This window comes from Sceloporus undulatus, chromosome 5 (assembly GCF_019175285.1).
Source record: "Sceloporus undulatus isolate JIND9_A2432 ecotype Alabama chromosome 5, SceUnd_v1.1, whole genome shotgun sequence".
Taxonomy (NCBI): Eukaryota; Metazoa; Chordata; class Lepidosauria; order Squamata; family Phrynosomatidae; genus Sceloporus; species Sceloporus undulatus.
This window is the reverse complement of record NC_056526.1, coordinates 137,525,005-137,540,122: the sequence shown is the minus strand read 5'-3', so window position 1 is coordinate 137,540,122 and position 15,118 is coordinate 137,525,005. Positions and strand designations below refer to the sequence as shown.

The window sequence follows — 15,118 nt, the reverse complement described above, 5'->3', positions numbered from 1 at the left end:
ACTTGAAGGCACCCAGCAACAACAAATGTACACAGTATATTACTTAGAAATTAGATCTTTCTATACAGAAAAAAACCTGACATTTTTCCTGACTGCATTCCCTGACAATTCACCCTGATTTATTATTTAGACCAAAAAGCTAACCTATATCAGTTCTATGTAGACAACAGAAATATGCCACCATCTAATGTTTCTATCCTCTTTCAGGATTTAGGATTCCATAATAAAACAATTATAAGGATTCTGATTGCCAGAAGTGAAATTGATCTGATGACTATCAGGCAGCGGTATAAAGAGAGATATGGAAAATCACTGTTGCATGATATCAGAGTAAGTCTACAGTACCTGGCTAGTTTGTCACTGGCTGTGTATGTCTGAACTACAATCATTTAGCCATTCAGAAACAGACAACGACCATACTAACCCTTAACTATCCTTAACTTTCAAGAAAAGAAAAAGAAAACAATGGCTTCTGATTTGAGAAGTGACTTCTTATTTTTATTGAAAGTTAATTTTAGTTTTGCCTTGATCTTTTTGGGAAACAAAACAGGCTTTGTCAGTTGAAGGACTTGATGCTTTATTGCACCTGCTATCATTTCTATTCAGAAGAAAATGCTCCCAAACAACATATCACTCCAGAATTATAACTACTGTATATTCTTTCAAATCAGAAGCCCTTTTTTGGGAGTTTGTAACTAGTTTCCTTAACAAATCAGAAACTGGAGCCATGTTGTGGATCGCTGTCTCCTAACACTGCATTTGTGACTTGCCAGTCTTCATGACCTCCATTTGATCTGAAATTTCAGTGGTGCATTGTTCCAGCTCACATGGATGCCAATGTGTGTACAGTTATACATGTTTGTCCTTTACACCCATTAGCACCAAGGTAGGGTTACATGCCAAGAGCATCTGAGAATATGCCCTAGAACAGTGATGGTGAACCTTTTAGACGCCAAGTGCCCAAACTGCAACCCAAAACCCGCTTATTTATTGCAAAGTGCCAGTAACAAACTGGCTTTCCAGTAACAAACTTTGGCAAACTCTGTGCTGGGATGATGGCACATGTGCCCACAAAGAGGGCTCTGAGTGCCACCTCTGGCACGCGTGCCATAGGTTCGCCATCACTGCCCTAGAATCCTGTGTAATGATGTGGAGATTTATGGCAATGCAGTGGTTAAATGCTAGTATACAAGGTTGTAAGTTTGGTTCCAGGTGGGGCTCCAAGGTCTACTCAGCCTGCCATCCTTTCACAGGTTGGCAAAATGAGTTCCCAGCCTGTAAATTGCCTGTAAATGAGTGCTAGTCCACTGATAAGTGGCATAGAAAGGAACTTGCTATTGCTATATTGTCCAGCCAAATGGAAGTGAGATTGAGAAAGAAGAGCTGTAGAGAGGTTGCTCTACCCTTCGGTAAAGAAGTAATAAGACCATCCTCAAACTTCATTTGATTGGGTTGCTTGGTCCTCTGCATACTCACACACCAATCCAGAAAATCCTTAAATAAAATGCTTACATAAAGTCCTTAAAATATGTATTCATTTACTTTGTAGCATTTTGCCTCTGGACATTATGAAAAAGCTCTACTTGCCATCTGTGCCGGTGATGCTGAGGATTATTAAAGGGAAGAAACTAATGTTGAAGATGGGACGAAAAAGTTATAGCCTGGATTATTATTTAATTATAGAAATACAAGCTGTGTAAATTTTTTTCTCTACAGACAAAACTTGCCACTATGATTTGTTTAATGACCTGTTATCTTTAAAGAAAACTTATGGTAGCTACACAGATTGTCAGAAGTCACTGTGCATCAACACATTTTGCATTTTCTAATTATATTAAGGTTTGTTTTCATCCCCAATGATAAGACCAGTGAGTAGTATTATTTTCTGCATTACTTTGAATAATTTTTTTAATCTGATACTTGGCATATTATTCAAACATAACTCATTTGTCAGGTTGTAGCATCACACCATTTGTATTAGTTGTAGTGCTGAAACTTTTCTGATCAAATACACCTTGATTTCTATGAAATATAGAAGGAAAATGGACAGTATAGTATTTTCAAATGGATAAGGAATAATTTTTAATATCATATGGTCTGTACAGGCATAAATGGTTTTTTAACTGAACACAGTTTCACACCAGGAATTTTTAAATATAATTTGATATATATTTTACTACAACATTGCCTTCCGCTTCAAAATGAACCAGCAGATATCCAGTATCTAATTTCACTCTCTTGTATAATTCTGCTGTGTCTAAATAAAGTATAACTGCATGCTTAATGTTAAATGGTATTTGATTTTACACTTATGGCTGGGTTTGGATATCATGATAAAGAATGGTTTATTGCAGGGGTAAGAATCAGATGTCATTGGACTGTAAATACCAGCAGACCTAAACAAAATAGACAGTGGTGAAGGGTGCTGGGAGATGCAGTTCCACAACTTCTGGAGGGCCACACATTTATTGGAAGAGGGGAAAAAAGAGATCCCAATATCTTCCCAGTCACTCCAAAGGAGAAAAGGGTAGAAGTTCATACATTGTGACCGTGAGAGATTGGAAACCTTTGCTTCTAATTTCAACTAACCATAGTATCATGTTTGAACCTAAACGTGTGGTTCACATTAACTATGGTTTGCTGAAACAAACCAGCTACATAAAACTATGCGTGAAACTTGGCTTTTAGATATCACATTTAAGGTTTTTAATCTTTAAAGCGTTTATAGAGTGGGGAAGACACAGCAAGTTGTGGTTAATTGAAAACAGAAGCAAAAGCTTTTAAACTTGTTGTGTGAGGAAACCAGGCTGGACTTGGTCCTGTGACATCTAAATATGCCCAATGAAGCACTTCTCCAGCTGCAAGAGAAAGGAGTGTTTGCCTTCGCTGTATAAGCCACTGGATCTCAGGTACTACCTAGAGAGCAAAAGAAAGAATATAAATGCTTAGATTAGTATATGAAGATTACCAAGGCAATTCATTCCCAAATTTAGTATGTCTGAGGCTGCATCTGTGCTGCAGAAATAATCTGGTTTGACACCACTTCAGGGCTCAGGGTTTCCTGGAATTCCATAGCATTGACTCATGGCAGATAAAGTGGCATCAAACCAGACTATTTTGGCAGTGCGGATGCAACCTTAGAAAAAGAGAGATTAAAGTCACATTGTATTTCTAAATGCACTTGCTTTGAGGTTAAATGCACATTTGCCATCTAATGGTAGGAAAGAGTGCCAAGGAAGAGTGGAAAGGACTGAACATCCCTTTCCCTTACATTACTTTTTGAGACAGTTCTGCATGTGTTGTACTCTCAAATCTGCTTCTCCTTTTCAAGCAATGTACTGTATCTATAGATGTGTAATGTGCAGTAAACCTCCCCCCCCCCCAATACTGATCTGGATTATTTCTCCAGTGTGGATGCAGCCCTCACTGGCACTTACTTGTGAGTAGCTCTATGTAATTTACATTATCATAATGGTTAATTTTTTAAGAGCCCTGAGGAGGGTGCATCCTTGGCACCAGTTTAACTGCCATGGCTCCAATCCTGCAGAATCCTGGGATCTGTAGTTTTCTGAGGCACCAGCTCCCTGTGGGCAGAGGAGGCTGAAGGCCATGTAAAACTACAAATCCCAGGATTTCACAGGACCACTTCCAAGTGGCATCAAACCGCATTATCTCTACAGTGTAGATGCAGCCAGAGCCTGAGGCTAACATGAAGTGTGCTTGGCTGAAAATGAGTTTTGTATAGCCTATGTCTTCTGTTGCTAATGTTGCTATTTGCAGACTGACTGCATAGTTCGTTTTCTCCCTCCCCTCCCCTGTAAATCTGCAAACCCCAGAGTTCCATAAAATGAAGCTACAGCACTTAAACTGGTATCAAACCGCATTACTTCTTCAAGGTATATCAAGCTGAAACAGCTGCACTCATGAGGTGCTGCGTTTTATTGGCTAGGGGCACTGCCAATCTGGAACAAGCCACCCTATCATGAAGCGCACTGGAGGAAAAGGGGCGGGGCGAACGAAGACAGTTCCATTCTTCCCTATTAGGCGCCGAGGAGGCGGAGTCTGATAAATGACAGCTACAAGAGCGAAGCGGAAGGCGAACCTACATTTCTATTGGTAGAGTGCCCTGCCAATCCGAACCAAGGCATCCTATCATGAACGGGAAGGCGGAGCAGAGGAAGGCAGTCTAGAAGCCATGGGTTCTATTCTGTTCCCAGTAGGGCGCTAAAAGAGGCGGGACATGGGTGTAACAATGATAAGCGGTTAGGGAGGAGTGACAGTTACGGGGGCGAAGAAGAAATTAAACCTACAATTTTATTGGCAAAAGTCTGTGCCAATCTGGTGCAAACCACCCTATCAGTGACGAAGAGGCGGGGCGAAGGAAGACAGTCCTGAAGTTCCGTTTTGTTTCCGTTGGCGTGCCGAGGAGGCGGGACATGGGTGTGATGAGAGTGATGTTATAGATTAGAGTGACAGCCACGGTGGCGAATGGGAGGAGGAAGCGGAAGGAAAACGTTCATTTTTATTGGTCGCTGCCAATTTGGACCATTTTGTTCCCGGCTGGGAGCCGAGGGGGCGAATGGGGAGCGGAAGCGGAAGGGAAACTTCGTTTTAATTGGCCGCTGACAGTTTGGACCAAGCCTGAGAGGGGGTGGGGCAAAGGAAGATAGTCCTAGGGGCACCCCGATTGGTGGTTACATGGATGAGTGACAGGAAGGGTAGCGAACCGGATGTTGAGGACGAGGAGGAGGGGGCGGGGTTGGTGGTTTAGACCATCCCCCGCTCGCCGGGCCGTCGTCCATTCCTCTAACGGCCTCCGAAGGGGCCGATGGCTCGGAGGCCGTCCGCAGCGCAAGCGCCAAATGGAGGCCAGCCTGACGTGCGCCGTGTGCCTCTCGCTCTTCGAGGAGCCCGTCACGCTCCCGCTCTGCTCCCACAACTTCTGCCGCCCCTGCGTCGCCCAGTGCCTGGCCTTGGCCCGAAACACCGCCGCTCGGGCCGCCGCCGCCGCCTCCTCCTCCTCCTGCTCGGCCATCCCGGTGCCATGCCCTCTCTGCCGCAAGCCCTGCCTTCTGCCTCCCGAGGACGGCGCCGCCTCCTTGCCGCTCAACACCACCTTGGCCGAAGTGGTCAAGCTCTTCCGGGCCGGGATGGAGGCGGCGGCGGCGGCGGCGGCGGGGGGCGAGGAGGGCTGGTGGGCGCTGGCCCCTTCCCTGGCCACGCCCTGTGAGAAACACCCCGGGCGCCCCATGGAGCTCTACTGCCGCCTCTGCCACCGAAGGGGCTGCGGGCAGTGCGTCTCCGAGGAGCACCGGGGCCTCTTCCACACCGTCAACCTCGTCGGCACCGTCTACCAGGAGGAGAAGGTGAGGAGCCATAGGGAGGCATGGGAGAGTGCTTGCCCCTAGAGAAGCATTGGAGGAGGTCTGCCCCATAGAGAAACATTGGAGAGTGCTTGCCCCATAGAGAGTCATTGAAGAATGCTTGCCCCATAGAGAAGCATTGGAGGATGCCTGCCCCATAGAGAGTCATTGGAGGATGCTTGCCTCATAGAGAAGCATTGGAGAGTACTTGCCCATAGAGAAGCATTGGAGGACGCTTGCCCCATAGAGAAGCATTGGAGGACGCTTGCCCCATAGAGAAGCATTGGAGGACGCTTGCCCCATAGAGGAGCATTGGAGGATGCTTGCCCTATAGAGAAGCATTGGAGGATGCTTGCCCTATAGAGAGAGTTATTGGAGGATGCTTGCCCCATATAGAATGAAAGGAGTAGATGTGCCCATAGAGAATAATGGGAGAATGCTTGTCCATAATGCAGTCGGTGGGATCTGGGCTACTTGTTTCCTTGAGTAAGAAGCAAAGGTTTGAGAAGCATCTACTCTCCAATAACAAAAGAAGAGTTTAGCTAAAGTTCACTGCTTTGCTACATTTTTGTGACATACCTGGGAATAATCCAGAAATAATATGCAAGTAACTGGAATTGGTATAAAGAGTAGTACCTCTTGCCTTTACGTAAAATTAGGGGTCTTATGCTTGCTTTGTTAGCTTGTTCTGAATATTTCTGTGGAACGTAAACATTAAATTCCTGCAGATTTTTTATCTTAGTCTTTATTTTCATTAGTAATTCAACAAATGATAGGGTAAAAGTGGATGAAACGAATGCCTACTTATTCCAAGATAAGAGTATCAGTCTTGAAGTTCTGATCATGCAAGCTAAAAATGCATTCCTAAGTATAGTGAAGGAGATTGTAAGCCGCTCTGATAGCCTTTAGGGCTGGAGGGCGGGGTATAAATACCATAAATAAAAATAAAGATGATCATATACAGTAAAAATCAAGTAGCTTGTAAATCCTGTTAAGTCATCGCTGATCTTAAGAAAATGGTTTCCATAACTGCATTCGTAGTTAGAGTTCTATGGATTCCAAAATGATCATGCATTGTTATAAATACCTCTTTTACAGCTAGCCTTCTTTAGCAATCTGAAGAAAATAAGAGAATTACATGAGAGCCTGCTGAAGGAAGTAACTTCACCAAAGGATGCAGGGGTAAGCTGAAATTAAGGCAATGAGAGAAAACAGTGGGAAGAATATTTAGTTCAGTTTACCCCAGTCTATAATTACTCTGTTCCTGTGTGAAAGTAAGCATTATTATTATTTATTTATTCATTTTTGCCTGATTCTGTCTCGAGTTTATGTACTAGCTGTAGTAGCCAGCGTTGCTCAGGAGGTTCATGAAGCGCTATTAATGACTGATCAGCTTCAGCTGTTTTGAAAGATGAGTATCTTATCTCTATGTTCAGATATGCTCAGATGTTCTTCATGTTACACATCAGTCTCACTTGAAACAGCATGCCTCTTCTGACTGGCTGCCAAGCACACAATGAATGAATGAAAACAAATTGGGGTGTTCTCCATGGTACTCCCAAAGTGAAATTTCATCTGTGCCAAGTTAGCCTGTTTTTAAGCCATATTGTTCCAAACAGATTTGGTGAAATTCTTTCTAGCCATTTTGACATGGTCTGTTTACACAGAGACAAAGTTAAATTAATTTTATTTATATAGATATAGAAGTATGAGTCTGGTAGCTCACTGCTCCAAGAGGCTTAAAAGCGTGTAAAACAAATATATACAGAAAAACAATGGAGAAAGGAGAGCAGGATGGGAAAATCAGGGTACACTGTGTGATTATTTCAATTACCTTTACTTTCATTTAGGTATACGGGGATATTTATTCCAAAATTCTGGTTTTTAACGGAATGGAATTTCCCCCTAATTTCCTTCATTCTTGCTATGTTCTGGACCTTCCAGATGCACACATATGTGCCTTAAGGAAAATGTGAATGAGGCCTGTGAGTATTGTTTATTACATGTAATCACTGTTCCAGGTACTAATGCAGAGTGAAGAGGAGATTATTAAAACTGAACTTGAAAAAGTCTGCAGTGCTTTGGAAAAGAGAAAGAAACAATTGCTTGAAGACCTTGAAAACCAGAAGAAGAGGAAGGAAAAAGAGTTTCTAATATGGAAGCGAATGAAGGAAGTTCATAGGAAAACCATTGAAAATGTTCTGAATGATTGTGAGAAGCTTTTAGATGAATGTGATCCTCATCATTTCTTAGAGGTAAAAGCATTTTATTCATGTTATCTGGATCAGCTTTTGTTGTTGTTGTTTACTTTCTCAAGTAGGCCTCAACTCATGGCGACGCTGTGAATGAGACATCTTGAATCCTCCCTAACCTCAGCCTCTCTGCTTAGAGTGGTGCAGTGGTTAAATGCCTGAACTGCAGCCACTCACTCACAAAAAAACAAGGTTGTGAGGTCTCAGGGTCAACTCAGGCTGGCATCCTTCCGAGGTCGCTAAAATGAGTACCCAGCTTGTTGGGCCAATTAGCTTACACACTGTATAGCACTTAGGGAGTACTTATGTGAACTAATAAGCGTTACAGGAATGTACTTGTTATTGCTATTGCTAGGTTCTGCAGGTACAGGCCCATGTCCTCCCCAACTGAGCCTACCCATTTGTATGTGGTCTTCCTCTCTTTCTGCTTCCCTCTACCTTGCCTAGCATTATTATTATTTTTCTAATGAGTTGTGCCTTCTCATGATGTGGCAAAAGTGTGACAGCCTCAGTCTCATCATCTTTGCTTCCAGGGACAGTTCCAGTTTGAGATGTTCTAGGACCCATTTGCTTGTCTTTCTGGCAATCCACAAGATCCTTTTCCAGCCCCATATCTCAAATGAGTTTATTTTCTCTGTAGGCTTTTCTTACTGACCAGCTCTCACATCTGTACACAGTGATGGGGAATATGATGGCTTTTATGATTCTATCTTTAGTGCTCAGTTATTTATCTTGTCTAGTTCCTTCTTGGTTGCCTTTCCCAATCCTAGTCTTTTTGTTATTTCTTGACTGCAGTCTCCATTCCAATTGGTGTTTGATCTTGGGCACGGAAAATCTTTAACTATTTTAATTTCCTCATTATATAGGTTGAATTTATGTAGATCCTCTGTTGTCATTACGTTTGTTTTCTGTATGCTCAGCAGTAAGCCTGCTTTTGTACTTCCTTCCTTGTCTTTCCTTAGTAATTTTTCCAAGCCTGTGACATTTCTGCTAGTGGTATGGTATCATCTACATATCTTAAATAGTTGGTGTTCCTTCTTCCTATCTTTTCTTCTCCTTCTTCTGAGTCCAAGCCCGCTCTTTGTATTATGTTTTCTTCATAACAGTTGAACAGACAGGGTGTTAGAATGCAGCCTTGCCTAATCCCTTTGCCTATTGGGAACCATTCAGTTTCTCCATATTTCTGACAATGGCCTCTTGTCCTAAGTATAGATTTATCATCAGGATAATAAAATGTACTGGCGATCTCATGTCTTTAAGAATGTTCCATAGCTTCTTCTGATCTATGCAGTTAAAGGTTTTGCAATGGTCTGTGGTGCTGATTTTCTTCTGGAATTCCTTGGTTCACTCTATTAACCATCTTATGTTTGCAATGTGATCCCTAGTGCCTCTTCCTTTTCTGAACTCCGCTTGTACCTCTGGGATTTCGCTACATATATGGTTGGAGTCTGTGTTGCAGAATTTTAAGCATAATGTTGCTTGCGTGGGAGATTCTGGTCCTATAGTTGCTGCAGTCTTTTGTATCTCCTTTTTTGTGCATGGGGATATATAGTGATCATTTCTGGTCTGTTTGTTTTCCATATTTGTTGGCATGTTTTAGCTGTCATTAGAGTTGATTCTGTCTTTGTAGGTTGTAGCAATTATATTGGAATAGTATCTGTTCCTGGTGACTTAGTTTTCCCAGTACCTCTTGCAATGACTTCTATCTCCCTCTGTACAATAAATAGGATTTTTTAAAAAATAAAATATGACTTGAATGTTATTCTAAGTCTTTATCCTGTTCCATGTTAGAGAATAATTAAAAGAATAATATCTTGCACTTCACGTTTATCTCTGTGAACACCAAGGCCTGAGGTCATTTGAATGATGGCAGAATAGCCACTCATACAGCCCATGAAGCTGATAGTTACTTACATTAAAATTTCTTTATAGCAAAGTCCATATAATTTTCAACATTTTTAAGTTTTTAATTACTAAAATCCCAAGGACACTTCAGCATAAAAATAGGAAAGCCCATGCTAAAAGGTGAGCAAAATGAAAATGGCTTCACAGCTTCCCTGATGATTAAAACAGGGAAAACTGACCAAGGGGTGAAAAAGACCACCCCAAAGGGGTGGCTTCAAGCCACACTTGAGAAAGCCAGAATGGGACTGGGGCAACCACAAGCCACAGCCCCAATCTGCCTATTTGTCAGCCCAAAAGGAGCTAGCAAATAGCCACTACTTTTTTGTGATGGTAAAAACTGGCTTTTCCGCATGGCTGGGGACAAAAGCCGGCTTTCAGGTGCTCCAGTAGTGTGCGGCATGTAAATGCCATACTGCCGGAGTGCCCAAAAGCTGGTCCACATGTGGGCAGCTGGGCAGCGTGAAGCCAGCTTCCAGGCAGCTTCAAAGCATGTGGCAGCAAAACGCCATGCCCTGAAGCTGCTCGGATGGCGGCGCAAAGGGGCAGTCTGTTTCTCCCCCAAGTCTCTCAAATGCAGGGTTTACACAGCCTTGTGCAGCAAAATAAAAAGCTTGAGTCCTTATCACTTGCATCAAAAAATCAAGTACTCAGATAATCAAAACAAATGTTCAGAACAGCAATGTCCTATTCATTAGGTGAATTCTCAGGCATGCAGATTTGAAAAACTGCATATATGCTGTCCTGCTCTGCTTTTGGTACTGTTCAGTGCAGGGCACATACAAAGTATTTTAGCAGCTAGAATGAAGAGTAAGATTATTTTGAGGAAGCATGTCTGTGGTGACCTACTACTGTGTAAACACATACCCTGGAAATAATTTTCCTTTGAAAAGGAAAATCATATGATGGATTTTCCTTCCAAAATGTATAAATCTACTTCCTTGACTTGAGTTGCCGTATTAAAATAAATAGTACAAAATGTCTGATTAATGAAATACATTCCGATAAAGGAGGTTTTAATTCATTGTAGCTGAAAATAGTTTTTTCTCATTTATTTAATTCACAGGTTGCGTGCAGCCTGAATCAGAGGTGAGTATATTACACTGATTATTCATGAAATGTTGGCATCTCCTTTTTAATAAGATGGTAATAAAATTGTGGATGCATTACTGCACATAAAAAACTATCTTATACGTTTTAAATATTTTGACATAGATTTTGTAAATGTTGCAATTGCAAATTTCATGAACTAGTTTGTATGCTCTTTTTGTTCTCATGTTTATTTGGACATTCTATAGTTCTTAATGATATGTGATTTGTGAGAAGCAGCAATAGAACTATTACTGAATCTTTTAATTTTCTACACAGAATGAAAACTCAACTGGATTTGATGCAGATGGCATCGAAACATGAAAACCAAACAGAATGTGGGCAAAAGCAAATGGATACAACATCCATAGTTAATGATATTTTGGCCTTAAATCTCACTCTGCTAAATTCGGATGCTGATAAAGGTAGAATGATGTCTCTGTTCCAATGCTGTTGAGCCTTTTTATAATACAAAAAAAAGTTAACTGTTGAGATTGTGAAGCTATTTTTCAACTTTTAAAAACCCTTTCTTCCTACACCATTATATTCTTAAAGTGAACAAATACCTCATCGGTTGATTAATATGCAGATATAGCTGAAATTACTTGTTTTTTATGCTCTCAGCAACATGAATATGTGCATAAAATGGCAAAATGCTTTCCATGCTGTTTCATAACTTTGATTTTGCCTTCTCTCTTAAAAAGCAGGTACTTCTCCCAGAGGTAGTGTATGTTCCATATCAGCAAACTGTGGAAATAAGTGTGAAGATAAGAAAAACACAAAGAATGGATTCTGTGTAAGTTTGCATGTCAGTAAATGCCAAAGAGCATTACATGTACATTAATTCACCAAAATGGTATTTAATTTCAATATCTTTTTAGCCAGTGGCAGGAGAAGATATTGTTTTGGATAATGGTAGGAGTATTCCTACTCAGTATATGTCGATATCTGTGACAGCTGAATTTGGAAGCATGAGTCATGAGGTAAGGTGTAATCTTTCTGAATCTTAATGTTTTAGAAATGTTGGTGATGGAAACATTTCAGTTCATATTTAATCATATTTAATAAAAAATTATCTGCATGTTGATCTTATCTGTTTCTACATTTTAAAAAATGTCAACTATATGGCTTTAGTCCTCTGGAGCTCTGATACCTTTTTATATTTTTAAATACTTGCCCATCGTAATACAGGTGTAGTATCAGCACATCAAGAGACAGGGATGACACCTAGTAGAACTATTTTCTCTCATCTCTTCATTGAATCCTTTGGGTTAATTGGGTAATTTTGAGAAAAGTACAAGGTCTAAAATACTGTTTATAGCCTGCCTTTTTGTTTAATGCAAGTTACCATTATGTACTAGGATAGGCCACACTTTAGATAAATCTGGACGTATTTACTTGAATACACTTAACTGCAGAATCAGTTTGTAGTTTGGGGAAACCACTATATCAAATTTGATGTCCTCTTTAATTTCAGGAATTGCGCTATAATTATTACATGAAACATCAAGTGCGTCCAGGTGAACTGCAGATACAGACTCTAAATGAAAACCATACATTGCCAAAATCTCTGTTCTCAAAAAACACTTCAGATGTTCTTTTTTGCGTTCGTGCTGAAGCAAAAAACCAAAAGAAACTGAGGATGCTGTTACAAAGACAACGCCTGAAGAGAAGTAATTTTTCTGATTCTGTTGGCTTTACGTTCAAAACAGAAGCTGTGAACTTTAATTTCTCTGGTTCAAACTATAATTTGCATCAACTTAATGTGACAGAACCACAGAATGATAGCAAGGAGATCTCACTGTCAAAAGATACTAACAGCTGTCTTAATGCAGCAAAAATTCCTTTGCTTCCTGCAGTAACAGTTCCTTCAGAAACACCCTTTCCCTTAACTGTGTTTCCAAAAGTACACACATCAGCAGTAACATCTGCAGCTACTTTAAACCTGCATTCTTTAAGTGGTGCTGCAGAACAACCAACTGCACCTCTAGTTTCCTGTTCAAGTGGCAACTTGACAACACCAGCTACTAAGGGGTCAGCCTTATCTTTCAAAAAAGAAAGTGAAGTATGCTCCACTCTTTTCCTTGGAAAACCTGTAACTCAAGATGGCAACACAAGTAATATAAATGGATTTAACTCTTCAGATTCAGGTTCTACTGCTACTGTCACCACCACAAGTTCTAAGCTAATCATACCAGCTAATAAGAATCCTTTCTTCTCAGCTTTTTCTACCAATACTAAAAGTAATTGGTTTCAGAAAACTAAACCAGGCAGTTCAGATCAGACTTCATTTTCATTTATTTCTCCTGCTGAGAAAATAGTGGATTGGAACAAAGCAGACTGCTTCAGTATAGAAAAAAATACAGGACACAATTCTCTTGCATCATCTACCGTTATCTCTGCTAAGGACGTGGTCTGTAACTCTAGCATCACTTCTAACTTGGCATCTAAAATGTCTAGTTCTGTTTTTGATCACACAGTTACTTCAAAAAAGCCGACGGTGCCTAATAAGCGTTCTTCAAAGACATACATCTCTCCTTGTATCTTTTCTTACAAAGGGGGCCCAAAAAATGATTGTGACATTTTGAAACCTTTTTGCCAAATTGAATATGCAAATGAAAAATCAAAAATGAAATCAAAAGAAAAAATCTCAGCTGCAAAAAAATTTGTGCCTTCAGTAAATGATGTACCTGTACATCAAGAACCTAAACATCTATTAGTGTCCTGTTCTTCCTCCTCCTCCATTGACAGTACTCCAAAATCAGAAATTGTTAATATGTTTGTTCCTCAAGAAAATGTAATCTGTGATCCTGCATTTAGTAGTTTAGCTTCAGCTAAACTTCCTGAAAGGTCAAACACATTCAAAAACCATGTAACAGCTGTGAAAGGTCAAAGATCTTCAGTACCTGAAGGAGCAAGTTGCACAATAAGTTCAAATTCTGATACAGAAGATCTAAGTCAAGCATCCAGTGCTAGTGATTCTAGCAGTACATCTGAACGTAGATAAAACATTATCCAGTTGGAGAACTGGGAGTAGGCAAAAGAATTAAACAGATTTTATTGAGTACTATACATCTTGTGTTATTTATATTCCAAAAGAGCAATGTGATCAAATGTAATACTGATCAGAAATATTTTTATAGAATCTAGTACAGTGTTCTGATGCACATAATACACGTGAGGTCTGTCTAAATTTGTTCTCAAATAATTAAATGTTAAATACCAAAAATGCCATTTAAATTAATGATATAGTGACTATATTACAACTGTTCTATAATTATGGGAACATTGGCATGTTTTGTTTTGTTTTGTTTTACACTACTGGATCCAGTTGAATGAACATGTCTTGAGTAACTAACAATAGGTCACTTCAGTCATCAAAGCTGTTTTCAAAGCCATGTTAAGAAGCTATGAAAAAGCACTAGTGCTGCAATATCCTCTGTCCCTTCTCATTTCTTCTTGCATTGGCTTTACCTTAGGCTTATATTACAGTTGAAGGAGGAACACTTGTTTATTGTTTGTTTACTAAACAATATCTGACATGACGGCTTTAAATCCTGGTTAGTAAATAAACATTAAATAATTTGTTTCTGATATAATGGTATGCATTAACTTTATAGGATTGAAGCTGTAAAGTTGGTGGTTAAGTGGAAGAAAGGACTAGTATCAGATAAGGAAACGTGGCTAATTCTTAGCTCCATAACTGTATGCTTTTGGAAGTATAGATTTTTGTGTCTCCACTAATACAGCATAAAACTACCACTTCAAGTGTTTATGTACTTCCCTTTGAAATGTCTTAAAATTATTTTTTCTTATATGCATTTATATTTTATTTATATTCAGCCTGAAAATCTCGTCCATCCGCAGTGTGAGAATGTATCGTGTGGAATTCTGTTCAAATCTGTTGAATTAGTATTTATGCCTATCTTATTCAGTACCAGAGATGTTGGACCAGTACACAAGTTAGGAGAGGAGCTTAATGAAATTTGAAGATGTGACACTGTAATAAACTGCTCTGCATATCACATCTATTATTCTTTACACCATAGGCTTCTTTTGTAGATTCACACAACACATGGAATTAATACTTAATTTTTCACAATAAATTTTGAAAGTTAAAAACTGTGTTTTCTTTGCAAGCTTGGTAAAAATGAATGATATCCTTCTGGAACAGGTGTGTCAAGAGGCTTGAGCAAGGGTGTTACTTTATGAAAGATTTTCCTTTTCTGAGAAAGAGAGAAGCAACATGTCTTACCTCTTTCTTCCTGGTGACAGGTTCCAGTATTCCTACCCTTCCTATAATCATGATTACTTTCTATAACGTAGACTATCTTTCATTTCCTGCATGTGTTTGGCTCAAGGATTCCAGAATATAGATTTAAGAACTGGGGTGAAGGCGTTCTTTCCCCTTTTCATTTGACCAGTGCTTGCCTATTGCATTTCAACTCTTCTTTCCTGACCTTGTGCTATTGCTGCTAGTGTCTTAGAAACAGGTAAGCTGTTGGGACAGGT

General features: G+C 40.0%; 2 protein-coding genes across 6 annotated transcripts in view; both read left to right on the top strand.

The window, feature by feature from the left end:
* ANXA10 (annexin A10) overlaps positions 1-2,284 on the top strand; it is a 60,753-nt gene extending 58,469 nt beyond the window's left edge. For both annotated transcript variants that reach the window (XM_042466850.1, XM_042466851.1), the window contains 2 exons: positions 208-330; positions 1,550-2,284. In XM_042466850.1, the coding sequence (XP_042322784.1) occupies positions 208-330; positions 1,550-1,618 (192 nt within the window). In that variant the 3' untranslated portion in view covers positions 1,619-2,284. The remainder of the gene's footprint in view (positions 1-207; positions 331-1,549) is intronic.
* A 2,224-nt stretch (positions 2,285-4,508) lies between these two features.
* LOC121930478 lies at positions 4,509-14,728 on the top strand. 4 transcript variants are annotated; one of them, XM_042466847.1, is made up of 8 exons: positions 4,514-5,366; positions 6,462-6,545; positions 7,385-7,618; positions 10,584-10,606; positions 10,886-11,031; positions 11,314-11,402; positions 11,488-11,589; positions 12,084-14,728. In XM_042466847.1, exons 1-8 carry the CDS (start codon positions 4,731-4,733, stop codon positions 13,611-13,613), a joined length of 2,844 nt encoding a protein of 947 aa, XP_042322781.1. In that variant the 5' UTR covers positions 4,514-4,730; the 3' UTR covers positions 13,614-14,728. The 4 variants fall into 4 exon arrangements, with proteins under 4 accessions (XP_042322783.1, XP_042322782.1, XP_042322781.1 ...); XM_042466846.1 differs by having other exon boundaries at positions 4,517-5,366; positions 11,311-11,402; XM_042466849.1 differs by lacking the exon at positions 11,488-11,589 and having other exon boundaries at positions 4,509-5,366.
* Positions 14,729-15,118: the final 390 nt, after the last annotated feature.